This window comes from Pseudophryne corroboree, chromosome 1 (genome assembly GCF_028390025.1).
Source record: "Pseudophryne corroboree isolate aPseCor3 chromosome 1, aPseCor3.hap2, whole genome shotgun sequence".
Lineage (NCBI taxonomy): Eukaryota > Metazoa > Chordata > Amphibia > Anura > Myobatrachidae > Pseudophryne > Pseudophryne corroboree.
The window spans coordinates 334,472,929-334,498,358 of NC_086444.1; the positions used below are offsets into that span (position 1 = coordinate 334,472,929).

Below are 25,430 nucleotides of genomic sequence, written 5' to 3' on the forward strand. Positions count from 1 at the left end.
GAAAATGGCGCTGGTGTGCTGAGGAAGAAGGCCCGGCCCCCTCAGCGGCGGGCTTCTGTCCTGTTTCTGACTAAAAATGGCGGGGGTTTTACACATATACAGTTTTCCAGACTGTATTATGTGTATATATTGCCAAAAGGTATGCTTATTGCTGCCCAGGGCGCCGCCCCCCCCCAGCGCCCTCTACCCTACAGTGACCGGAGTGTGTGGTGTGCAGTGGGAGCAATGGCGCACAGCTGCAGTGCTGTGCGCTACCTTAATGAAGACCGGAGTCTTCTGCCGCCGATTTTATCTCCTTCTTCTGGCTCTGCAAGGGGGACGGCGGCGCAGCTCCGGGAACGGACGATCGAGGTCAGGCCCTGTGTTCGAACCCTCTGTAGCTAATGGTGTCCAGTAGCCTAAGAAGCACAAGCTAGCTGCACGCAGGTAGGTTTGCTTCTCTCCCCTCAGTCCCACGTAGCAGTGAGTCTGTTGCCAGCAGATCTCACTGAAAATAAAAAACCTAACAAATACTTTCTTTCTAGCAAGCTCAGGAGAGCCCACTAGGTGCATCCAGCTCTGGCCGGGCACAGACTCTGATGCTGCATTCAGACTGCAAATGCCGGATCCTACCCGGTAAGACAAACGTGTACTTACCGGGTGGGATCCGGCATTTGCACTCCGCTGCTGGCTTTCCGACCCGGCAATATACCGGGTCGGTTGCCATAACAACGGAGCGCGCAGCAGCAGCAGGGGCGGAGTCGGGAGATGAGCTCATCTCCAGCGCCGCCTCTCCCTATCTTGTGAATGGGAACCGTGTCGCATCGACACGGCTCCCATTCACACCGCACCTGACCCGGTAATCAACCCGGGTAAAACCCTTCTTTTTTACCGGGTTGATTTACCGGGTCAGGCGACCCGCTAAATCGGCCAGTGTGCTTTCACATCGCACACTGACCCGGTTCGACACGGCAATATGCCGTGTCGGTACCGGGTTATTTGTGCGATGTGAAAGGGTTGAAACTGAGGTCTGGAGGAGGGGCATAGAGGCAGGAGCCAGTGCACACCAGATAGTACCTAATCTTTCTTTTAGAGTGCCCAGTCTCCTGCGGAGCCCGTCTATTCCCCATGGTCCTTACGGAGTTCCCAGCATCCACTAGGACGTCAGAGAAATTATTATTATATTAGTGTACAGTGGAGTAATTCTTAATACGTGTAACCCCGGTGAATGAATACTGAGTGAGAGACAGAACCCCATAGCATAGGATATTAATAGTGACACGAATACCCACATGAGATGAGCTTGATACATGCACATGGCATGAGAGTCGCTGTACTACAAAGCATCAAGCAGGTTATCACCAGACTCTACTTGTTCTGTACACTAGATGTATGTAGCCCATACTTGCCTACCTGACCCTCTCCATGAGGGAGAAAATGCTCTGTTCCTGGACTTTCCTGGTAATGTAAGATTGCCATCACCTGTGGTGAGCTAGTTAATTGATAAGAAAGGTGTTTCACGACAGGTGATGGCAATCATACATTACCAGGAAAGTCCAGGAACAGAGCATTTTCTCCCTCATGGAGAGGGTCAGGTAGGCAAGTATGATGTAGCCCAGTGCCCGCAATGGTCATCTCTGTAACATACACAGGTCTTTGTGAGCATAGTACAGCATGGAAACATGGAACAAGTCGTCAGCAGCACGTTCCCTGCCCCCTTCCCGGGACCTGGCGCCGGCTCCTTCCTGAGAGAGCTGCGCGCGCCGCTTGCGTTTCAGGCACCTTTCCCGCCCGCCATGTTCGCGCGCCGCAGTGCTGCCCGCCGTGACGTCAGGATCCTCCCCCCGCCCACGTGACGTCCCTCCCACCCAGCGCGCGCCCTGCTATTTGAATCCCGCTTCCGCCATTTTCTCTCGCTGTCTCACAGACTCTTCTGGAAGGTGAGCGAGTTCCTCTGCGGAAGACACCCCCAGACCTTCCCGCTCCATCCGCCGAGTATCCCAGCCATCCTTAGCGGCACTGCCCGTCCGATACGTGTAGACGTTGCCTGTTCCTCGTGCAGTCCATCCCCGTAGCTCTGGGCGGGATCCGGTGTCGGTGAGTGGAACGGGCGGCGGCGCTGGCTCTTCCTGGTGCAGGGGGCGGGGAGGGCTGCGGCCTTGGCGCGCTTTTCCCCCTGACGGTGCGGCACGGGTTACTTGCTCTGTCACGCCGCAGGCTTGGAGGTTAGTAGCCGCAGTCCTGCCGGATCTCCCCTGCTGGCGTCTCCCGGGCCTATCCGTCGCTCCCCGGCGAGTGATTAAGCAAGAAGCACGGGGCGTCGGCGCTGCCCGCAGTCGGGTTTCAGGAGGCCGCTGCAGACAATGGTGGGGATCCGGCCTGCAGTAGCCGCTCATCTCCCGCGTGTGGCAATGAATGGCGGGAGACTCACCCCTCCCCCATCGCTGCTACCCTCTTCTTCCCCGCCCGGGCTCCATGGGACAGCCTTGGGAGCACTTGCTGAACTTCCCCGTCCTCTGTGGGTGACGCACTGGGGCCGGGCTGTAGCCGTGGCTGCTTTTAGTAACCTGCGTGCAGCCCTCTTTGTCTTAAGAGTTGCCTACATCCCGTATGTTTTCTGAAGGCCTGAGCTCCCCCACCCCAGTGACTTGCTGCAAGTTCTCCCCTCAGCAGCGTGTGTGAGGCTGCGCCTAACCTGCTGCTATGAATGTGCATAAAGACAAGCTTATTAGAACATGTGTGGCTGTATATTGAGGCTGGGCAGGTTTGACACCCTCTGGCTGCAAGAAGCATAAAGCTGGCTGCTTTGGGGATGAGTGGCCTATTATACAGGGCTCAGTGCAGCAGCTCGTGTTGCTGACATGACAATCTAAATGACGTCTGTGTTTTGTTTTTTATGTTTTCCCCTTCACCAGCTAAAATACCATGGCAGCCCAAGGAGAACCTCAAGTTCAGTTTAAGGTACTGCAGTGCTTGGGTTTTCTGTTTTAGACATTGTAGGATTTTAACTTTGTTTTTATTTCAATTGGTCTTCAGCTGTTAAGTTTAACATTTGTTTTTCTCCTTTATAGCTTGTTCTGGTTGGTGATGGCGGTACAGGTAAAACGACGTTTGTGAAACGTCACTTGACTGGCGAGTTTGAAAAGAAATATGTAGGTATGTACTTTCCTGGCATCCTAATGTTTTAACATGAGTATATGTGAACATGCTGTAATACGTTATGGAAATCTTAAAATGTTTGTGTACTGATGTATAAAACTTTTTTTTTTTTTTTTTTTTTGGGTCAGTCTTACAATTAAGATTAGTGTGTTTCCTTGGCATTGGATCTTGTTTAAATGGCTTCCCTATCTAATCGGTGTACTTGCCTTTTGGCATGTGCCAAAACTAAAATTAATCCACAATGTGTTGTGGATCCACAATGTGTTGTACGGGTGGTATTCATGTGACCGCCGGTCTGCTGACCGACGGTCGGCATGCCGACCAACAGGGATTATTCCCACTCGTGGGTGTCCACGACACCCATAGAGTGGGAATAGAACCCGTGGCTTGCTGCACTCGCCCCTCCCCGCCGGGATCCTGGCGTCTGTATGCTGCCGGGATCCCGGCGTTGGTAAGCTGACTGGCGGTCTCCTGGCCGCCGGTCAGCCTTACTACACCCGTGTTGTACACCTCTTCCTTTGGTGAACTCTTACCACAGAAAAGCCACTGCTATAGGTTGTATAATGCTTTTCAGTGACACTGTATTCTCCAATGTATAGCTGCTACTATCTATAGTAAACAACCCTACGTTGTTTCTGTGTATGTAGAGGGAGGGAAGACAAATAAGATACATTGGGATCAATTCTATTCAGCAACAGTTGAATAGCGCTGGGAGTTGGCTCCCGACACTAGTCAATACAGCGCTAAGTGACTCCAATTGTCGCGAATTTTTCTCTCACCCCCCGGGGGTGAGAGGAAATTTGACAAAAGAGCGGCTGGCGCGAGGCTGATTCTGTCGGGAATCAGCACCGCAGCGGGGTGGTAAGTCTGAGAATGCCAGTTCACCCGACAATTCAACCTGTTAAGTCGGCGAGAACGGGCCTTTGCCGACTTAACATGAGCTGAATTGAATAGCGACGGGAGCTAACTCCAGGTGCTATTCAACTGTCGCTGAATAGAATTGACCCCGTTGCCTCAAGTTCCGAAAAATTCTTGCGGTATGCTGGATTATTGATTTGCCCTTAATATAATTCAGCTGCATATGTTTGTGATTGTTACTAGGTGGCACACTTCCAGCAAAAAGCAGTCTTACAGATATGTATATATGCTTAAACAAGATTTTCCGTACAGTCTACCTATGTTGTGGTGCTGTTTTTTTAAAAAAAATTTTTTGGGGGGGTATAGTTAACAAAGTAGCTTCGCGTTGGCTTGTTTCCTTTGTAGCAGTCTGGCTATGTATCTGATACTGTAAGTGACCACTCTTTCAGGTGCATGACAAGAATTCTATGGTGATAGTTTCTCAAGATTGTAGTTGTCCACAGCTTTAAAGCATCCTGATAATATGGGTTAGGGTGTTGTATTGGCCACACTCTAAACTGATCATGGTACATGTATCACTCCCTCATTTGCAGACGTTAAATTTACGTTGTATAGTCTTAACTTGGTCTATACTGATCTTATAAATATGCATGAAGATTAATATACTTTGTTTCCTGTAGCCACACTTGGTGTTGAAGTGCATCCCCTGGTGTTCCATACTAACAGAGGTCCAATTAAATTCAATGTGTGGGATACCGCTGGTCAAGAAAAGTTTGGCGGTCTCCGTGATGGTTACTACATCCAAGGTAAGTTTTCGTACTGTCCTTTCTTAACTAGTTTTGACAAAGGTTTCCTTTATTTTCCTACAAACTGATCATTTGTGAACAAATGTGCACCCCATTTCTCTGACGTCCTAGTGGATGCTGGGAACTCCGTAAGGACCATGGGGAATAGACGGGCTCCGCAGGAGACTGGGCACTCTAAAAGAAAGATTAGGTACTATCTGGTGTGCACTGGCTCCTCCCTCTATGCCCCTCCTCCAGACCTCAGTTAGATTTCTGTGCCCGGCCGAGCTGGATGCACACTAGGAGCTCTCCTGAGCTCCTAGAAAGAAAGTATATGTTAGGTTTTTTATTTTACAGTGAGACCTGCTGGCAACAGGCTCACTGCAACGAGGGACTAAGGGGAGAAGAAGCAAACCTACCTGCTTGCAGCTAGCTTGGGCTTCTTAGGCTACCGGACACCATTAGCTCCAGAGGGATCGACCGCAGGACCCGTCCTTGGTGTTCGTTCCCGGAGCCGCGCCGCCGTCCCCCTTACAGAGCCAGAAGCATGAAGATGGTCCGGAAAATCGGCGGCAGAAGACTTCAGTCTTCACCAAGGTAGCGCACAGCACTGCAGCTGTGCGCCATTGCTCCTCATACACACTTCACACTCCGGTCACTGAGGGTGCAGGGCGCTGGGGGGGGGGGGGGCGCCCTGAGCAGCAATAAAAACACCTTGGCTGGCAAAATAATCACTATATAGCCCCAGAGGCTATATATGTGGTAATTACCCCTGCCAGAATCCATAAAACGGGAGAAAAGTCTGCGAAAAAGGGGCGGAGCTATCTCCCTCGGCACACTGGCGCCATTTTCTCTTCACAGTGTAGCTGGAAGACAGCTCCCCAGGCTCTCCCCTGTAGTTTTCAGGCTCAAAGGGTTAAAAAGAGGGGGGGGGGGGGGGGTCACTAAATTTAGGCGCAATATTGTTTATACAAGCAGCTATTGGGGAAAATTCACTCAGTGATTGTGTTTATCCCTACATTATATAGCGCTCTGGTGTGTGCTGGCATACTCTCTCTCTGTCTCCCCAAAGGGCTTTGTGGGGTCCTGTCCTCAGTCAGAGCATTCCCTGTGTGTGTGTGCGCGGTGTCGGTACGGCTGTGTCGACATGTTGGATGAGGAGGCTTATGTGGAGGCGGAGCAGATAAATGGGATGTCGCCCCCTGTGGGGCCGACACCAGAGTGGATGGATAGGTGGAAGGTATTAACCGACAGTGTCAACTCCTTACATAAAAGGCTGGATGACGTAACAGCTGTGGGACAGCCGGCTTCTCAGCCCGCGCCTGCCCAGGCGTCTCAAAGGCCATCAGGGGCTCAAAAAACGCCCGTTACCTCAGATGGCAGACACAGATGTCGACACGGAGTCTGACTCCAGTGTCGACGAGGTTGAGACATATACACAATCCACTAGGAACATCCGTTGCATGATCTCGGCAATAAAAATTGTGTTACACATTTCTGACATTAACCCAAGTACCACATAAAAGGGGTTTTATGTTTGGGGAGAAAAAGCAGCTGGTGTTTTGTTCCCCCATCAGATGAGTGAATGAAGTGTGTGAAGAAGCGTGGGTTCCCCCGATAAGAAACTGGTAATTTCAAAAAAATTACTGCTGGCGTACCCTTTCCCGCCAGAGGATAGGTCACGTTGGGAGATATCCCCTAGGGTGGATAAGGCGCTCACACGTTTGTCATAAAAGGTGGCACTGCCGTCTTAGGATACGGCCACTTTGAAGGAGCCTGCTGATAAAAAGCAGGAGGCTATCCTGAAGTCTGTATATACACACTCAGGTACTATACTGAGACCTGCAATTGCCTCAGCATGAATAGTGCTGCTGCAGCGTGGTCTGATACCCTGTCAGATAATATTAATACCCTAGACAGGGAGAATATGGTGCTAACATAGAGCATATTAAAGACGTAGTCTTATATATGAGGGATGCACAGAGGGATATTTGCCGGCTGGCGTCCAGAATTAATGCAAGGTCCATTCTGCCAGGAGGGTATTAGAGACCCAGCAGTGGACAGGTGATGACTTTAAAAGGCACATGGAGATTATGCCTTATAAAGGTGAGGAATTGTTTGGGGATGGTCTCTGGGACCTTGTATCGACAGCAACAGCTGGGAAGAAAAATTTCTACCTCGGGTTTCCTCACACCCTAAGAAAGCACTCTATTATCGGGTACAGTCCTTTCGGCTTCAGAAAAGCAAGGGGGCCAAAGGCGCTTCCTTTCTGCACAAGGGAAGAAGGAAAAAGCTGCACAGACAGCCAGTTCCCAGGATCAAAAATCCTCCCCCGCTTCCTCTGAGTCCACAGCATGACGCTGGGGCTCCACAGACAGGTGCGGTGGGGGCGCGTCTCGGGAACTTCAGGGACCAGTGGGCTTGCCCACAGGTGAATCACTGGGTTCTGCAAGTAGTATCACTGGGATACTAGCTGGAGTTCGAGGCGACTCCCCCTCGCCGTTACCTCACATCAGCCTTGCCTGCTGCCCTCGAATATAGGGAGTTAGTACTAGCGGCAATTCACAAGCTGTACTTCCAGCAGGTGAAATCAAGGTACCCCTCCTTCAACAAGGCCGGGGTTACTATTCCAAAAATGTTGTGGTACCGAAACCAGACGGTTCGGTGAGACCCATTCTAAAATTGAAATCCTTGAACACTTATATACGAAGGTTCAAGTTCAAAATGGAATCGCTCAGGGCGATTATTGCAAGCCTGGAAAATTTCAGGGTATCACTGGACATCAAGGATGCTTACCTGCATGTCCCTATTTCTCTAACGTCCTAGTGGATGCTGGGGACTCCGTCAGGACCATAGGGAATAGCGGCTCCGCAGGAGACAGGGCACAAAAAGTAAGCTTTTAGGATCACATGGTGTGTACTGGCTCCTCCCCCTATGACCCTCCTCCAAGCCTCAGTTAGGTTTTTGTGCCCGTCCGAGCAGGGTGCAATCTAGGTGGCTCTCCTAAAGAGTTGCTTAGAAAAAGTTTTTAGGTTCTTTATTTTCAGTGAGTCCTGCTGGCAACAGGCTCACTGCATCGAGGGACTTAGTGGAGAGAAGTGAACTCACCTGCGTGCAGGATGGATTGGCTTCTTAGGCTACTGGACACCATTAGCTCCAGAGGGAGTCGGAACACAGGTCTCGCCCTGGGGTTCGTCCCGGAGCCGCGCCGCCGACCCCCCTTGCAGATGCTGAAGATTGAAGAGGTCCGGAACCAGGCGGCAGAAGACTTTCAGTCTTCATCAGGTAGCGCACAGCACTGCAGCTGTGCGCCATTGTTGTCAGCACACTTCACACAGCGGTCACGGAGGGTGCAGGGCGCGGGGGGGGGGGGGGCGCCCTGGGCAGCAATGTATAATACCTGTATGGCGAAAAATACATCCCATATAGCCCTTGAGGCTATATGGATGTATTTAACCCCTGCCAGATATCAGACTCCGGAGAAGAAGCCCGCCGAAAAGGGGGCGGGGCCTATTCTCCTCAGCACACAGCGCCATTTTCCCTCACAGAAATGCTGGTGGGAAGGCTCCCATGCTCTCCCCTGCACTGCACTACAGAAACAGGGTTAAAACAGAGAGGGGGGGCACTGATTTGGCGATATGAATATATATTAAAATGCTATAAGGGAAAACACTTATATAAAGGTTGTCCCTGTATAATTATAGCGTTTTGGTGTGTGCTGGCAAACTCTCCCTGTCTCCCCAAAGGGCTAGTGGGTCCTGTCCTCTACCAGAGCATTCCCTATGTGTGTGCTGTATGTCGGTACGTGTGTGTCGACATGTATGAGGAAAATGTTGGTGAGGAGGCGGAGCAAATTGCCTGTAATGGTGATGTCACTCTCTAGGGAGTCGACACCGGAATGGATGGCTTAATTATGGAATTACGTGATAATGTCAACACGCTGCAAGCCGGTTGACGACATGAGACGGCCGGCGAACAAATTAGTACCTGTCCAGGCGTCTCAAACACCGTCAGGGGCTTTAAAACGCCCATTTACCTCAGTCGGTCGACCCAGACACGGACACTGATTTCAGTGTCGACGGTGAAGAAACAAACGTATTTTCCTTTAGGGCCACACATTAAGGGCAATGAAGGAGGTGTTACATATTTCTGATACTACAAGTACCACAAAAAAGGGTATTATGTGGGATGTGAAAAAACTACCTGTAGTTTTTCCTGAATCAGATAAATTAAATGAAGTGTGTGAGATGCGTGGGTTTCCCCCGATAGAAAATTATTGGCGGTATACCCTTTCCCGCCAGAAGTTAGGGCGCGTTGGGAAACACCCCTTAGGGTGGATAAGGCGCTCACATGCTTATCAGAACAAGTGGCGGTACCATCTACAGATAGGGCCGTACTTAAGGAGCCAGCTGATAGGAGGCTGGAAAATATCCTAAAAAGTATACACACACATGCTGGTGTTATACTGCGACCAGCGATCGCCTCAGCCTGGATGTGCAGAGCTGAGGTGGCTTGGTCGGATTCCCTGACTAAAAATATTGATACCCTTGACAGGGACAGTATTTTATTGACTATAGAGCATTTAAAGGATGCATTTCTATATATGCGAGATGCGCAGAGGGATATTTGCACTCTGGCATCAAGAGTAAATGCGATGTCCATATCTGCAAGAAGATGTTTATGGACACGACAGTGGTCAGGTGATGCAGATTCCAAACGGCACAAAGATGTATTGCCGTATAAAGGGGAGGAATTATTTGGGGTCGGTCCATGGGACCTGGTGGCCACGGCAACTGCTGGAAAATCCACAGTTTTTTACCCTAAGTCACATCTCTGCAGAAAAAGACACCGTCTTTTCAGCCTCAGTCCTTTCGTCCCTATAAGAGTCATATCTGCCCAGGGATAGAGGAAAGGGAAGAAGACTGCAGCAGGCAGCCCATTCCCAGGAACAGAAGCCCTCCACCGCTTCTACCAAGTTCTCAGCATGACGCTGGGACCGTACAGGACCCCTGGATCCTACAAGTAGTATCCAAGGGGTACAGATTGGAATGTCGAGACGTTTCCCCCTCGCAGGTTCCTGTAGTCTGCTGTACCAATGTCTCCCTCCGACAGGGAGGCAGTATTGAAAACAATTCACAAGCTGTATTCCCAGCAGGTGATAATAAAATTACCCCTCCTACAACAAGGAAAGGGGTATTATTCCACACTATATGGTGGTACTGAAGCCAGAAGGCTAGGTGAGACCTATTCTAAATCTGAAATATTTGAACACTTACAAAGGTTCAAATCCAGATGCAGTCACTCAGAGCAGTGATAGCGAACCGGGAAGAAGGGGACTATATGGTGTCCCGGGACATCAGGGATGCTTACCTCCATGTCCCAAAATTTGCCTTTCTCACCAAGGGTACCTCAGGTTCGTGGTACAGAACTGTCAATATCGGTTTCAGACGATGCCGTTGGATTGTCCAAGGCACCCCGGGTCCTTACCAAGGTAATGACCGAAATGAGGATTCGTCTTCAAAGAAAATGGACGACCTCCTGATGAGAACAAGGTCCAGAGAACAGTTGGAGGTCGGAGTAGCACTATCTCAAGTAGTTCTACGACAGCACGGGTGGATTCTAAATATTCCAAAACCGCAGTTGTTCCGACGACACGTCTGCTGGTCCTAGGGATGATTCTGGACACAGTCCAGAAAAAGGTGTTTCTCCCAGAGGAGAAAGCCAGGGAGTTATCCGAGCTAATCTGGATCCTCCTAAAACCAGGAAAAGTGTCAGTGCATCATTGCACAAGAGTCCTGGTAAAAATGGTGGCTTATTACGAAACGATTCCATTCGGCAGATTTCACGCAAGAACTCTTCAGTGGGATCTGCTGGACAAATGGTCCGGATCGCATCTTCAGATGCATCAGCGGATAACCCTATATCCAAGGACAAGGGTGTCTCTCCTGTGGTGATTACAGAGTGCTCATCTTCTAGAGGGCCGCAGATTCGGCATTCAGGATTGGATGCTGGTGACCACGGAGGCCAGCCTGAGAGGCTGGGGAGCAGTCACACAGGGAAAAAATTTCCAGGGAGTGTGATCAAGTCTGGAGAATTCTCTCCACATAAATATACTGGAGCTAAGAGCAAATTTATAATGCTCTAAGCTTAGCAAGACCTCTGCTTCAAGGTCAGCCGGTATTGATCCAGTGGGATAACATCACGGCAGTCGCCCACGTAAACAGAAAGGGCGGCACAAGAAGCAGGAGGGCAGTGGCAAAACTGCAAGGATTTTTCGCTAGGCGGAAAATCATGTGATAGCACTGTCAGCAGTGTTCATTCCGGGAGTGGACGACTGGGAAGCAGACTTCCTCAGCAGGCACGACCTCCACTCGGGAGAGTGGGAACTTCATCGGGAAGTTTTCCGCATGATTGTGAACTGTTGGGAAAGACCAAAGGTGGGCATGATGGCGTCCCGCCCGAACAAAAAACGGGACAGGTATTGCGCCAGGTCACGAGACCTTCAGGCGATAGCTGTGGACGTCCTGGTAACACCGTGGGTGTAACAGTCGGTGTATGTGTTCCCTCCTCTGCTTCTCATAACCAAGGTATTGAGAATTATAAGACGTAGAGGAGTAAGAACTATACTCGTGGCTCCGGATTGGCCAAGAGGGACTTGGTACCCGGAACTTCAAGAGATGCTCACAGAGGACTAATGGCCTCGGGAGCTAAGAAGGGACTTGCTTCAGCAAGTACCATGTCTGTTCCAAGACTTACCGCGGCTGCGTTTGACGGCATGGCGGTTGAACGCCGGATCCTAAGGGAAAAGGCATTTCGGAAGAGGTCATACCTACCCTGGTCAAAGCCAGGAAGGAGGTGACCGCACAACGTTATCACCACATGTGGTGAAAATATGTTGCGTGGGTGAGGCCAGGAAGGCCCCACGAAGAAATTTCAACTAGGTGTCTATGAGCCTCAAATTGGGGTCCATTAAGGTTCAAGTTTCGGCCCTGTAGATTTTCTTCCAGAAAGAATTGGCTTCGGTTCCTGAAGTCCAGAAGTTTGTCAAGGGAGTATTGCATATACAGCCCCTTTTGTGCCTCCAGTGGCACCGTGGGATCTCAACGTAGTGTTGGGATTCCTCAAATCATATTGGTTTGAACCGCTCAAATCTGTGGATTTGAAATATCTCACATGGAAAGTGACCATGCTGTTGGCCCTGGCCTCGGCCAGGCGATTGTCAGAATTGGCGGCTTTGTCTTACAAAAGCTTATATTTAATTTTCCATTCGGACAGGGCAGAACTGCGGACTTGTCCCCAGTTTCTTCCTAAGGTGGTGTCAGCGTTTCACCTGAAACAACCTATTGTGGTGCCTGCGGCTACTAGGGACTTGGAGGACTCCAAGTTGCTAGACGTTGTCAGGGCCCTGAAAATATATATATATATATATATATATAATATATATATATATATATAATTCCAGGACGGCTGGAGTCAAAGTCTGACTTGCTGTTTATATTGTATGCACCCAAAAAGCTGGGTGCTCCTGCTTCTAAGCAGACTATTGCTCGTTGGATTTGTAGTACAATTCAGCTTGCACATTCTGTGGCAGGCCTGCCACAGCCAAAATCTGTAAATGCCCATTCCACAAGGAAGGTGGGCTCATCTTGGGCGGCTGCCCGAGGGGTCTCGGCTTTACAACTTTGCCGAGCAGCTACGTGGTCAGGGGGGAACACGTTTGTAAAATTCTACAAATTTGATACCCTGGCTGAGGAGGACCTGGAGTTTCTCTCATTCGGTGCTGCAGAGTCATCTGCACTCTCCCGCCCGTTTGGGAGCTTTGGTATAATCCCCATGGTCCTGACGGAGTCCCCAGCATCCACTAGGACGTTAGAGAAAATAAGATTTTACTTACCGATAAATCCATTTCTCGTAGTCCGTAGTGGATGCTGGGCGCCCATCCCAAGTGCGGATTGTCTGCATTACTTGTACATAATTATTGTTACAAAAATCGGGTTGTTATTGTTGTGGGCCATCTTTTCAGAGGCTCCTTCGTTGTTATCATACTGTTAACTGGGTTCAAATCACAGGTTGTACGGTGTGATTGGTGTGGCTGGTATGAGTCTTACCCGGGATTCAAGATCCTTCCTTATTGTGTACGCTCGTCCGGGCACAGTACCTAACTGAGGCTTGGAGGAGGGTCATAGGGGGAGGAGCCAGTACACACCATGTGATCCTAAAAGCTTACTTTTTGTGCCCTGTCTCCTGCGGAGCCGCTATTCCCCATGGTCCTGACGGAGTCCCCAGCATCCACTACGGACTACGAGAAATAGATTTATCGGTAAGTAAAATCTTATTTTACCCTCCTCACCAGGAGTACCTCAAAATTGTGGTACAGAATTGTCATTACCAATTACAGACGTTGCCGTTGGTCTGTCCCCGGCACCGAGGGTATTTTACCAAGGTAATGGCCGAAAGAATTATCCAGTACTTGGACAATCTCCTTATAAAGGCGAGGTCCAGGGAGCAGTTGTTTGTCAGAGTAGCACTATCTCGGGAAGTGCTACAACAGCACGGCTGGATTCTGAATATTCCAAAGTCGCAGCTGGTTCCTACGACGCATCTACTGTTCCTGGGGATGGTTCTGGACACAGAACAGAAAAAAGTTTCTCCTGCAGGAGAAAGCCAAGGAGCTGTCATCTCTAGTCAGAGGCCTCCTGAAACCAAAACAGGTGTCGGTGCATCACTGCAAGCGAGTCCTGAAAAAAAAAAAAATGGTAGCTTCCTACGAAGCAGTTTCATTCGGCAGGTTCCATGCAAGAACTTTACAGTGGGACCTCTTGGATGGGATCGCATCTTCAGATGCATCGGCTGATAACCCGGTCTCCAAGGACCAGGGTGTCTCTGCTGTGGTGGCTGCAGAGTGCTCATCTTCTAGAGGGCCGCAGATTCTGCATACAGGACTGGGTCCTGGTGATCACGGATGCCAGCCTTCGAGGCTGGGGGGCAGTCACACAGGGAAAAAATTTCTAAGGACTTTGGTCAAGTCAGGAGTCGTCCCTACACATAAATATTCTGGAACTGAGGGCCATTTACAATGCCCTAAGTCAGGCAAGACCTCTGCTTCAAAACCAGCCGGTACTGATCCAATCAGACCACATCACGGCAGTCGCCCATGTAAACCGACAGGGCGGCACAAGAAGCAGGATGGCGTGGCAGAAGCCACAAGGATTCTCCGATGGGCGGAGTATCACGTGCTAACACTGTCAGCAGTGTTCATTCCGGGAGTGGACAACTGGGAACCAGACTTCCTCAGCAGACACGACCTACACCCGGGAGAGTGGGGACTTCATCCAGAAGTCTTCAAACTGTTGGTAAACCGTTGGGAAAGGCCACAGGTGGACATGATGGCGTCCCGCCTCAACAAAAAGCTAAAGAGATATTGCGCCAGGTCAAGGGACCCTCAGGCGATAGCTGTGGACGCTCTAGTGACACCGTGGGTGTACCAGTCGGTTTATGTGTTCCCTCCTCTGCCTCTCATACCAAAGGTACTGAGAATAATAAGAAGGCGAGGAGTAAGAACGATACTCGTGGTTCCGGATTGGCCAAGAAGAGCTTGGTACCCAGAACTTCAAGAAATGATATCAGAGGACCCATGGCCTCTACCGCTCAGACAGGATCTGTTATAGCAGGGGCCCTGTCTGTTCCAAGACTTCCCGCGGCTGCGTTTGACGGCATGGCTGTTTAATTCCGGATCATAAAGGAAAAGGGCATTCCGGAGGAAGTCATTCCTACGCTGATAAAAGCCAGGAAAGAAGTAACCGCAAACCATTATCACCGTATTTGGTGAAAATATGTTGCGTGGTGTGAGGCCAGGAAGGCCCCTACAGAGGAATTTCAGCTGGGTCGTTTTCTGCACTTCCTACAGTCGGGAGTGACTATGGTCCTAAAAATTGGGTTCCATTAAGGTCCAGATTTCGGCTCTGTCGATTTTTCTTCCAGAAAGAACTGGCTTCACTGCCTGAAGTTCAGACATTTGTAAAGGGAGTGCTACATATTCAGCCCCTTTTGTGCCTCCTTTGGCACCTTGGGATCTCAACGTGGTGTTGAGTTTCCTGAAATCACATTGGTTTGAGCCACTTAAAACTGTGGATCTGAAATATCTCACGTGGAAAAAAGTGGTCATGTTATTGGCCTTGGCTTCGGCCAGGCGTGTGTCAGAATTGGCGGCTTTGTCATGTAAAAGCCCTTATCTGATTTTCCATATGGATAGGGCAGAATTGAGGACTCGTCCCCAGTTTCTCCCTAAGGTGGTATTCGCTTTTCACTTGAACCAACCTATTGTAGTGCCTGCGGCTACTAGGGGCTTGGAAGATTCCAAGTTACTGGACGTAGTCAGGGCCTTGAAAATTTGTTGCCAGGACGGCTGGAGTCAGATTAACTGACTCGCTTTATATCCTGTAGGCACCCAACAAACTAGGTGCTCCTGCTTCTGAGCAGACTATTGCTCGCTGGATTTGTAGCACAATTCAGCTGGCGCATTCTGCGGCTGGATTGCCGCATCCTAAATCAGTAAAAGCCCATTCCACAAGGAAAGTGGGCTCATCTTGGGCGGCTGCCCGAGGGGTCTCGGCTTTACAACTTTGCCGAGCTGCAACTTTGTCAGGGGCAAACACGTTTGCTAAATTCTACAAATTTGATACCCTGGCTGAGGAGGACCTTGAGTTCTCTCATTCGGTGCTGCAGAGTCATCCGCACTCTCCCGCCCGTTTTGGGAGCTTTGGTATAATCCCCATGGTCCTTACGGAGTTCCCAGCATCCACTAGGACGTTAGAGAAAATAAGATTTTACTCACCGGTAAATCTATTTCTCGTAGTCCTTAGTGGATGCTGGGCGCCCATCCCAAGTGCGGATTGTCTGCAATACTTGTATATAGTTATTGCTTAACTAAAGGGTTATTGTTGAGCCATCTGTTGAGAGGCTCAGTTATATTTCATACTGTTAACTGGGTATAGTATCACGAGTTATATGGTGTGGCTGGTATGAGTCTTACCCGGGATTCAAAATCCTTCCTTATTGTGTCGGCTCTTCCGGGCACAGTATCCTAACTGAGGTCTGGAGGAGGGGCATAGAGGGAGGAGCCAGTGCACACCAGATAGTACCTAATCTTTCTTTTAGAGTGCCCAGTCTCCTGCGGAGCCCGTCTATTCCCCATGGTCCTTACGGAGTTCCCAGCATCCACTACGGACTACTAGAAATAGATTTACCGGTGAGTACAATCTTATTTTTTAAACATTTACTGTACACGTTCAGTGATCTGTATACTTGGTGCCTTTTTATTGAATGTGCAATATGACATTATTATGACTGACTTCTGGTTAAGTATGCAAGTGTGGCCCCTTCATGAAAATTTACTGTTATCTAAAGTGTAAATTGCTGGTGTAACATCTGCGCACGTTAAAAGGGGGATGCGGCTGGGGAGGAGGTGTGGCCCCACTGGTGTTGTTTGGGGGCAGGGCGGCCCCGTTGGCATCATAAATGGGGCCTTGTCTAGCATTTAGAGGTCCTGGGCTTCCAAGCTCTCCCATTAATGTGAATAGATCCATGTACATGGTATCTATATTCCTGTGGTAGAACGGCAACAGCAGGCTGTTCTAGCAGGGTTCAGGTAAAAGGGCAGAGTGCGGTGCCCTGCTAGAACAGCCTAGCATGAAGTCTAAATGTCATCTCTACTATAAGCACTTCAATTAGACCCTGACGTTAAGGTTTTTTTGTGCATTAGTCTGTTTAGCTACGAAAGTATTGATGGCTATTGCCCAATAGTTATCTTGCTTTTGTCACTAACAATGCTGTTTTTATTTTTCAGCTCAGTGTGCCATAATCATGTTTGATGTTACATCAAGAGTTACATACAAGAATGTACCCAACTGGCATAGAGATCTTGTAAGAGTATGTGAAAATATTCCCATAGTTTTGTGTGGCAACAAAGTGGATATTAAAGACAGAAAAGTTAAAGCAAAGTCCATTGTCTTTCATAGGAAGAAGAACCTTCAGGTTGGTTGCATGGTCTAAATCTATTGCTGCATTACATGCTTTTTGTTTTTCCTACATGTTGAAATGAGAATTAAGTAAACATTACAATCTGCAAAGTAATCGTCACTTATTTAAATGTATGTACTGTTAGATTATTGTAGTTTTGTATCAGCAGTGGTGATCCTTTAATAACAGGCAAAGCGTTCTGGGTGTCTGCTGATATGCTGTGATGAATGCTTTTAGGGTAACCTCTGTTTTCTTGTCGGTCTTTAGCTCTTGTTTTGTAGGATGTAAATTTCTGATAATTCACTTTATACTTTTTCTAGTACTATGACATTTCTGCAAAGAGTAACTACAACTTTGAAAAGCCCTTCCTTTGGCTTGCCAGGAAACTGATAGGTGATCCTAACCTTGAGTTTGTAGCCATGCCTGCTCTTGCACCACCAGAAGTGGTTATGGATCCTGCATTGGCAGCACAGTATGAAATCGATCTACAGGTAAGCTCTAACAATTGCCAGTATGTGGTCTGTATATGTATGGTAACTCAAGAGCCAGCTGTTGAATGCGGTTAGCACATTCTAGCTCTGTAATGTCTTGTGCTCAGTGTTGTAGTATTCTAAACAATGTTTTCTACTAAAAGTTTTGCTTGGTACATATCTAAAGACATTGTTTAGGTATGTACCAAGCAAAACCTTCAGCTAGTCCTTTCTACACACAAGCTGAATTTATCTTTAATTTTCTCCAGGTTGCCCAGACTACAGCACTGCCAGATGAAGATGATGATCTGTGAGGTTAATGAAGCTGGAGCCCAGAGTCAGAAGTCTAGTTTTATAGGCAACTGTCCTGTGATGTCAGTGGTGCAGCGTGTTTGCCACTTTATTATCTAGCTGAGCAAAACATGTGCTTTAATCTTTTTGGGATGCTGAAGGAGATGAATGGGCTTCGGAGTGAATGTGGCAGTTATGAGAAACTTAATAAATCCTTCATATTTTGGACCTGCGTATTTAGCTGTTTGGGACTGCAAATAATATTCCCTAAAATTTCCAACATAAGTTAAGACTGCTACAGTCACATCACAATATTCAGTGATGAATCTTGTTTGTTACTGTCATTCCCCCCCTTACCTTTTCGTTTAGATCATAATAAAGTTGTATTTCAAATACCCTAGTACTTTCATATTTGTAGCCCTTTCTCTAGCGCTGGTGTTTACACTAATTGTGGTTTAAAATAGATGCGAGAGCTCCTCATTTTAGGTAAAAAATATATATTTCCTTAAAGTATGTTTGTTTAAATAGCACAACTCTTTACTCAGTCATTCATAAGTTGCACGTCTGTTCCAAATGCTGATTTGGATCAATAAACTGCTTTTTGCAGCCCTGTATGGTATAGCAAACTTTTTTTTTTCTATTTTAATGTGTAAATATGACTGACTAATTTACCAAACTGGGAGTATGTTATAAATTGACATTGATGGAGAGTGTAGGACATTATTTTAAAGGTTTTAGGGCAGATGTACTGAGACTTAAAGTGATAAATTGCACAGTGATAAAGTACCAACCAGCTGATTTGGCTGGTACTTTATCACTGAAGTTTATCACTTTTCAAGACTTGGTACAGCTCCCCCTTAGTCTTCAATTCTTTGGATTGAAGATTAAAAATTACCTATTTTTTAAATGGTCTCTCATTGTTTGGGACCTCAACATTTTAACTGTCAATATGTTTTTGTGTATTCAAAGATTAATTTACACCCTCCAGTATCTATGCAGGCTAGAGAAATATGCATGTACAGTACATGAAGCTTACTTCCTTAAATGTTTTTAGTTCTTATTGATGGTGGGGCTACTAGTTTGGCTGTTGTGGACTTGAACATTGACATTGTCACTTGAGGCAAACACTGTGAAACCCAATCTTGTGACTGCCATTTTGTAGGTTATGTTAAAGATCAGGTTTGTGTCTGCATATGTGGGACACTCCACTAACACTTGTGTAAGTAAGCACCCATGCAAGATCTAAGTTAGCTACTAAGAATCTTACGAGTAGATAGAGATCTCTATTGCTCCCTTTTGGGCTATTTTACCTGCTGTGGTTTTGCCTGGATGGCAAAAAGCCAGACAAACATTGTCCTGCTATTTGCCATCTGTCAGTGACTTACACACTTACACACTTACACACTTACACACTTACACACTTACACACTTACACACTTACACACTTACACACTTACACACTTACACCACGGATTTGTTTAAGTCTGTGAGCATGCGCTGCAGCAGTACGGCACATTAACACACCCTGCTTACTGCCCTTAAGGAAGGCACGGCAGCCGGACTTTACAGTGGATATTTACAACTGCAACTCTGCAGCCGTGACTTAATCAAACATGCACAGGAACAAAATGGATGGTATTTTGCCAAACCGCAGCATGTGAAATAGCCCTTGGATGTATATGTACAAAGTCACGTAGGTGTTTATCAAAGTTACCTGACAACATGTGGATACTAATCAGGTGAACACTGCAGTGTTGAATAGGTCAGTACTGCTTATATGTAGTTTAGGGAATAGCTTCCTAGAATCTTGCATGCAACATCTTTTACCAATTGTAAGCATTTCAAAAGCCCAGTAAGAAAAACACTTAACGGTCACTGATAGTGGATCTGAGACACTGTATCTAGTAACAATCTATTGTGCCATGACATAAAAAGCATTAATGTTGCATAGAAATGCAGGTGTGAAAAACAAATTGGTTCCAAGCAGTCTGAAAGCAGTGGTGTGTGGGGTTTTTTTTCTTTATAGTTTTTTTTTCTTGCTAGGCAAATGGTTATGACGGTGTCAAATTGTCCATACTACCTGAAGTAGTGCTTTTGTGCTGACCCCAAAGAAGGGTGACTCCAAGTACCTGTAGTGTTAAAGCAAGGAGCAAGATCTTAAAGGCAACACAAGTGAGATAAAAATTGTAGCATAACCTACATTTCTATTCTAAATGTAAGAATAACATGGGTATAGGATGGGTGATTTTCAGGTTGCCGACTGTTGGCATCCCAGCGCACAGTATATGGGCGTGGGAATCCAGATAGCTGGAATACTGACAGGTTTTTCTCCACTGTGGGGGTCCACAACCCCCCCTGGAGGGAGGATAAATAGCATGGAGTGCCCACAAGGGGCTCGCTACGCTGTCAGTATGCCAGCAGTCGGGCTTCCAGTGATGGGAGCCCGGCTGCTGGCATACCCTACCCTATAGACAGTTTGATATGAACTCTCTAATATTTGATAGTGTTTATCACTCCAAAAAAGGCTGATGTGCTAGGGGATGATGGCTGGAATTTTATCAAAGTAGTAAATGTCCTATTAAGCAATTCACAATTTCATTTCTTAGTGCCTAAAGCCTTCTGTTTGAAGGGTGCAAGTTGTGCTTGTAGGGTGAAAGGGGACATAATGGTTAGTTTCATCCCCCTTGGTCTATAGTTCAGTTCATTATATAAACTTAAGGTCTTTGGTAGACCCATCCTTGCTATGTGCCTGTGATGTTTCAACTGATTAATATTTAATATCTGTTTTCTAGTTTGCCACATTCTACAGGCTTTTCTCTGACGTCCTAGTGGATGCTGGGAACTCCGTAAGGACCATGAGGAATAGCGGCTCCGCAGGAGACTGGGCACAAAAGTAAAGCTTTAGGACTACCTGGTGTGGGTTATGGACACGACAGTGGTCAGGTGATGCGGATTCCAAATGGCATATGGAAGTATTGCCTTATAAAGGGGAGGAGTTATTTGGGGTCGGTCTTTCAGACCTGGTGGCCACGGCAACAGCTGGGAAATCCACGTTTTTACCCCAGGTCGCCTCTCAACATAAGAAGACGCCGTATTATCAGGCGCAGTCCTTTAGTTCCAATAAGGGCACGTGGGCAAAAGGTTCCTCATTTCTGCCCCGTGACAGAGGGAGAGGAAAACGGCTGCAGAAATCAGCCAGTTCCCAGGAACAGAAGCCCTCTCCCGCCTCTGCCAAGCCCTCAGCATGACGCTGGGGCTTTACAAGCAGACAGGGAGGCAGTGTTGGAAGCCATTCACAAGCTGTATTCCCAGCAGGTGATAATTAAGGTACCCCTCCTGCAACAGGGAAAGGGGTATTACTCCACACTGTTGTGGTACCGAAGCCGGACGGCTCGGTGAGACCGATTTTAAATCTAAAATCTTTGAACACTCACATACAGAGGTTCAAATTCAAGAGAAGGGGACTACATGGTGTCTCTGGACATGAAGGATGCTTACCTTCATGTCCAAATTTACCCTTCTCACCAAGGGTACCTCAGGTTTGTGGTACAGAACTGTCACTATCAGTTTCAGACGCTGCCGTTTGGATGGTCCACGGCACCCCGGGTCTTTACCAAGGTAATGGCCGAAATGATGATACTCCTTCGAAGAAAGGGAGTTTTAGTTATCCCTTACTTGGACGATCTCCTGATAAGGGTAAGATCTTGGGAACAGTTGGAGGTCGGTGTAGCACTATCTCAGGTAGTGTTGCGACAGCACGATTGGATTCTCAATATTCCAAAATCGCAGCTGGTTCCGACGACTCGTCTTCTGTTCCTAGGGATGATTCTGGACACAGTTCAGAAAAAGGTGTTTCTCCCGGAGGAGAGAGCCAGGGAGTTATCCGAGCTAGTCAGGAATCTCCTAAAACCGAGCCAAGTCTCAGTGCATCAATGCACAAGGGTTCTGGGAAAAATGGTAGCTACCTACGAAGCAAAGCCATTCGGCAGATTCCACGCAAGAACTTTCCAGTGGGACCTGCTGGACAAATGGTCCGGGTCGCATCTTAAGATGCATCAGCGGATAACCCGGTCACCAAGGACAAGGGTGTCCCTCCTGTGGTGGTTGCAGAGTGCTCATCTTCTAGAGGGCCGCAGAGTTGGCATTCAGGACTGGGTCCTGGTGACCACGGATGCCAGCCTGAGAGGCTGGGGAGCAGTCACACAGGGAAGAAATTTCCAGGGCTTATGGTCAAGCCTGGAGACATCATTTCACATAAATATCCTGGAGCTAAGGGCCATTTACAATGCTCTCAGCTTAGCAAGACCTCTGCTTCAAGGTCAGCCGGTGTTGATCCAGTCGGACAACATCACGGCAGTCACCCATGTAAACAGACAGGGTGGCACAAGAAGCAGTCAATGGCAGAAGCTGCAAGGATTCTTCGCTGGGCGGAAAATCATGGGATAGCACTGTCAGCAGTATTCATTCCGGGAGTGGACAACTGGGAAGCAGACTTCCTCAGCAGGCACGGCCTCCACCCGGGAGAGTGGGGACTTCACCCAGAAGTCTTCCACATGATTGTAAACCATTGGGAAAAACCAAAGGTGGACATGATGGCGTCCCGCCTAAACAAAAAATTGGACAGGTATTGCGCCAGGTCAAGGGACCCTCAGGCAATAGCTGTGGACGCTCTGGTAACACCGTGGGCGTACCAGTCAGTGTATGTGTTCCCTCCTCTTCCTCTCATACCAAAAGTACTGAGAATTATAAGACTGAGGGGAGTAAGAACTATACTCGTGGCTCTGGATTGGCCAAGAAGGAATTGGTACCCGGAACTTCAAGAGATGCTCACGGAGGACCCGTGGCCTCTACCTCTAAGAAGGGACCTGCTCCAGCAAGGACCCTGTCTATTCCAAGACTTACTGCGGCTGCGTTTAACGGCAGGGCGGTTGAACGCCGGATCCTGAAGGAAAAAGGCATTCCGGATGAAGTCATCCCTACCCTGATCAAGCCAGGAAGGATGTAACCGCAAAGCATTATCACCGCATTTGGCGAAAATATGTTGCGGGGTGCGAGGCCAGTAAGGCCCCGATGGAGGAATTTTCAACTAGGTCGATTCCTGCATTTCCTGTAAACAGGAGTGTCTATGTGCCTAAAATTGGGGTCCATTAAGGTTCAAATTTCGGCCCTGTCAATTTTCTTCCAGAAAGAACTAACTTCAGTTGTTTTGTAAAAGGGGTACTGCATATACAGCCTCCTTTTGTGCCTCCAGTGGCACCTTGGGATCTCAATGTAGTTTTGGGGTTCCTAAAGTCACATTGGTTTGAACCACTTGAATCTGTGGAGTTAAAATATCTCACATGGAAAGTGGTCATGTTGTTGGCCCTGGTCTCGGCCAGGCGCGTGTCAGAATTGGGGGCTTTATCCTGTAAAGGCCCTTATCTGATCTTCCAGACAGGGCGGAATTGAGGAATCATCCTCAATTTCTCCCTAAGGTGTTTTCAGCGTTTCACGTGAACCAGCCTATTGTGGTACCTGCGGCTACTAGGGACTTGGAGGACTCCAAGTTGCTGGACGTAGTCAGGGCCCTGAAAATATGTTTCCAGGACGGCTGGAGTCAGAAAATCTGACTCGCTGTTTATCCTGTATGCACCCAACAAGCTGGGTGTTCCTGCTTCTAGGCAGACTATTGCTCGTTGGATTTGTAGCACAATTCAGCTTGCACATTCTGTGGCAGGCCTGCCACAGCCAAAATCTGTAAAACCCCATTCCACACGGAAAGTGGGCTCTCATCTTGGGCGGCTGCCCGAGGGGTCTCGGCTTTACAACTTTGCCGAGCAGCTACTTGGTCAGGGGCAAACACGTTTGCTAAATTCTACAAATTTGATACCCTGGCTGAGGAGGACCTGGAGTTCTCTCATTTGGTGCTGCAGAGTCATCCGCACTCTCCCGCCCGTTTGGGAGCTTTGGTATAATCCCCATGGTCCTTACGGAGTTCCCAGCATCCACTAGGACGTCAGAGAAAATAAGAATTTACTTACCGATAATTCTATTTCTCTGACGTCCTAAGTGGATGCTGGGGACTCCGTCAGGACCATGGGGAATAGCGGCTCCGCAGGAGACAGGGCACAAAAGTAAAAGCTTTAGGATCAGGTGGTGTGCACTGGCTCCTCCCCCTATGACCCTCCTCCAAGTCTCAGTTAGGTTTTTGTGCCCGGCCGAGAAGGGTGCAATCTAGGTGGCTCTCCTAAAGAGCTGCTTCGAGTAAAAGTTTTGTTAGGTTTTTTATTTTCAGTGAGTCCTGCTGGCAACAGGCTCACTGCAACGAGGGACTTAGGGGAGAAGAAGTGAACTCACCTGCGTGCAGGATGGATTGGCTTCTTAGGCTACTGGACACTAGCTCCAGAGGGACGATCACAGGTACAGCCTGGATGGGTCACCGGAGCCGCGCCGCCGACCCCCTTGCAGATGCTGAAGAGAGAAGAGGTCCAGAAATCGGCGGCTGAAGACTTCTCAGTCTTCATGAGGTAGTGCACAGCACTGCAGCTGTGCGCCATTGCTCTCAGCACACTTCACACCAACGGTCACTGAGGGTGCAGGGCGCTTGGGGGGGCGCCCTGGGCAGCAATGAAAGTACCTATGCTGGCTAAAAATATATAGCCCCTGGGGCTATATGGATGTATTTAATCCCTGCCAGGTTGTCAGAAAAACGGGAGAAGAAGCCCACCGAAAAGGGGGCGGGGCCTATTCTCCTCAGCACACAGCGCCATTTTCCTACACAGCTCCGCTGCTAGGAAGGCTCCCAGGCTCTCCCCTGCACTGCACTACAGAAACAGGGTTAAAACAGAGAGGGGGGCCACTTATTTGGCGATATTATTATATATTAAGATGCTATAAGGGAAAACACTTATATAAGGTTGTCCCTGTATAATATAGCGTTTTGGTGTGTGCTGGCAAACTCTCCCTCTGTCTCCCCAAAGGGCTAGTGGGGTCCTGTCCTCTATCAGAGCATTCCCTGTGTGTGTGCGCTGTGTGTCGGTACGTGTGTGTCGACATGTATGAGGACGATGTTGGTGAGGAGGCGGAGCAATTGCCTGTAATGGTGATGTCACTCTCTAGGGAGTCGACACCGGAATGGATGGCTTATTTAGGGAATTACGTGATAATGTCAACACGCTGCAAGGTCGGTTGACGACATGAGACGGCCGGCAAACCAATTAGTACCTGTCCAGGCATCTCAAACACCGTCAGGGGCTTTAAAACGCCCATTTACCTCAGTCGGTCGACACGGACACTGACTCCAGTGTCGACGGTGAAGAAACACGTATTTTCCATTTGGGCCACACGTTACATGTTAAGGGCAATGAAGGAGGTGTTACATATTTCTGATACTACAAGTACCACAAAAGAGGGTATTATGTGGGGTGTGAAAAAACTACATGTAGTTTTTCCTGAATCAGATAAATTAAATGAAGTGTGTGATGATGCGTGGGTTTCCCCCGATAGAAAATTATTGGCGTTATACCCTTTCCCGCCAGAAGTTAGGGCGCGTTGGGAAACACCCCTCAGGGTGGATAAGGCGCTCACACGCTTATCAAAACAAGTGGCGTTACCGTCTCCAGATACGGCCGCCCTCAAGAAGCCAGCTGATAGGAGGCTGGAAAATATCCTAAAAAGTATATACACACATACTGGTGTTATACTGCGACCAGCGATCGCCTCAGCCTGGATGTGCAGCGCTGGGGTGGCTTGGTCGGATTCCCTGACTGAAAATATTGATACCCTTGACAGGGACAGTATTTTATTGACTATAGAGCATTTAAAGGATGCATTTCTATATATGCGAGATGCACAGAGGGATATTTGCACTCTGGCATCAAGAGTAAGTGCG

The 25,430-nt window shown here is 48.2% G+C and overlaps 1 protein-coding gene across 2 annotated transcripts; it reads left to right on the forward strand.

Annotated features, from left to right (window-relative positions):
- Positions 1-1,846: 1,846 nt before the first annotated feature.
- On the forward strand, positions 1,847-17,953 carry RAN (RAN, member RAS oncogene family). 2 transcript variants are annotated; one of them, XM_063964649.1, is made up of 7 exons: positions 1,847-1,919; positions 2,895-2,940; positions 3,051-3,135; positions 4,677-4,802; positions 16,627-16,814; positions 17,120-17,290; positions 17,539-17,953. In XM_063964649.1, the coding sequence occupies exons 2-7, from the start codon at positions 2,905-2,907 to the stop codon at positions 17,581-17,583; spliced, it is 651 nt and encodes a 216-aa protein (XP_063820719.1). In that variant the 5' UTR covers positions 1,847-1,919; positions 2,895-2,904; the 3' UTR covers positions 17,584-17,953. The 2 variants fall into 2 exon arrangements, with proteins under 2 accessions (XP_063820719.1, XP_063820718.1); XM_063964648.1 differs by having other exon boundaries at positions 1,879-2,076.
- Positions 17,954-25,430: the final 7,477 nt, after the last annotated feature.

Coding starts and splice junctions, on each gene's coding strand:
- RAN (XM_063964649.1), top strand. CDS start 2,905: ATGGCAGCCCAAGGAGAACCTCAAGTTCAGTTTAAG. Junction 2,941..3,050: donor AACCTCAAGTTCAGTTTAAG/GTACTGCAGTGC, acceptor TCTCCTTTATAG/CTTGTTCTGGTTGGTGATGG. Junction 17,291..17,538: donor AGTATGAAATCGATCTACAG/GTAAGCTCTAAC, acceptor AATTTTCTCCAG/GTTGCCCAGACTACAGCACT.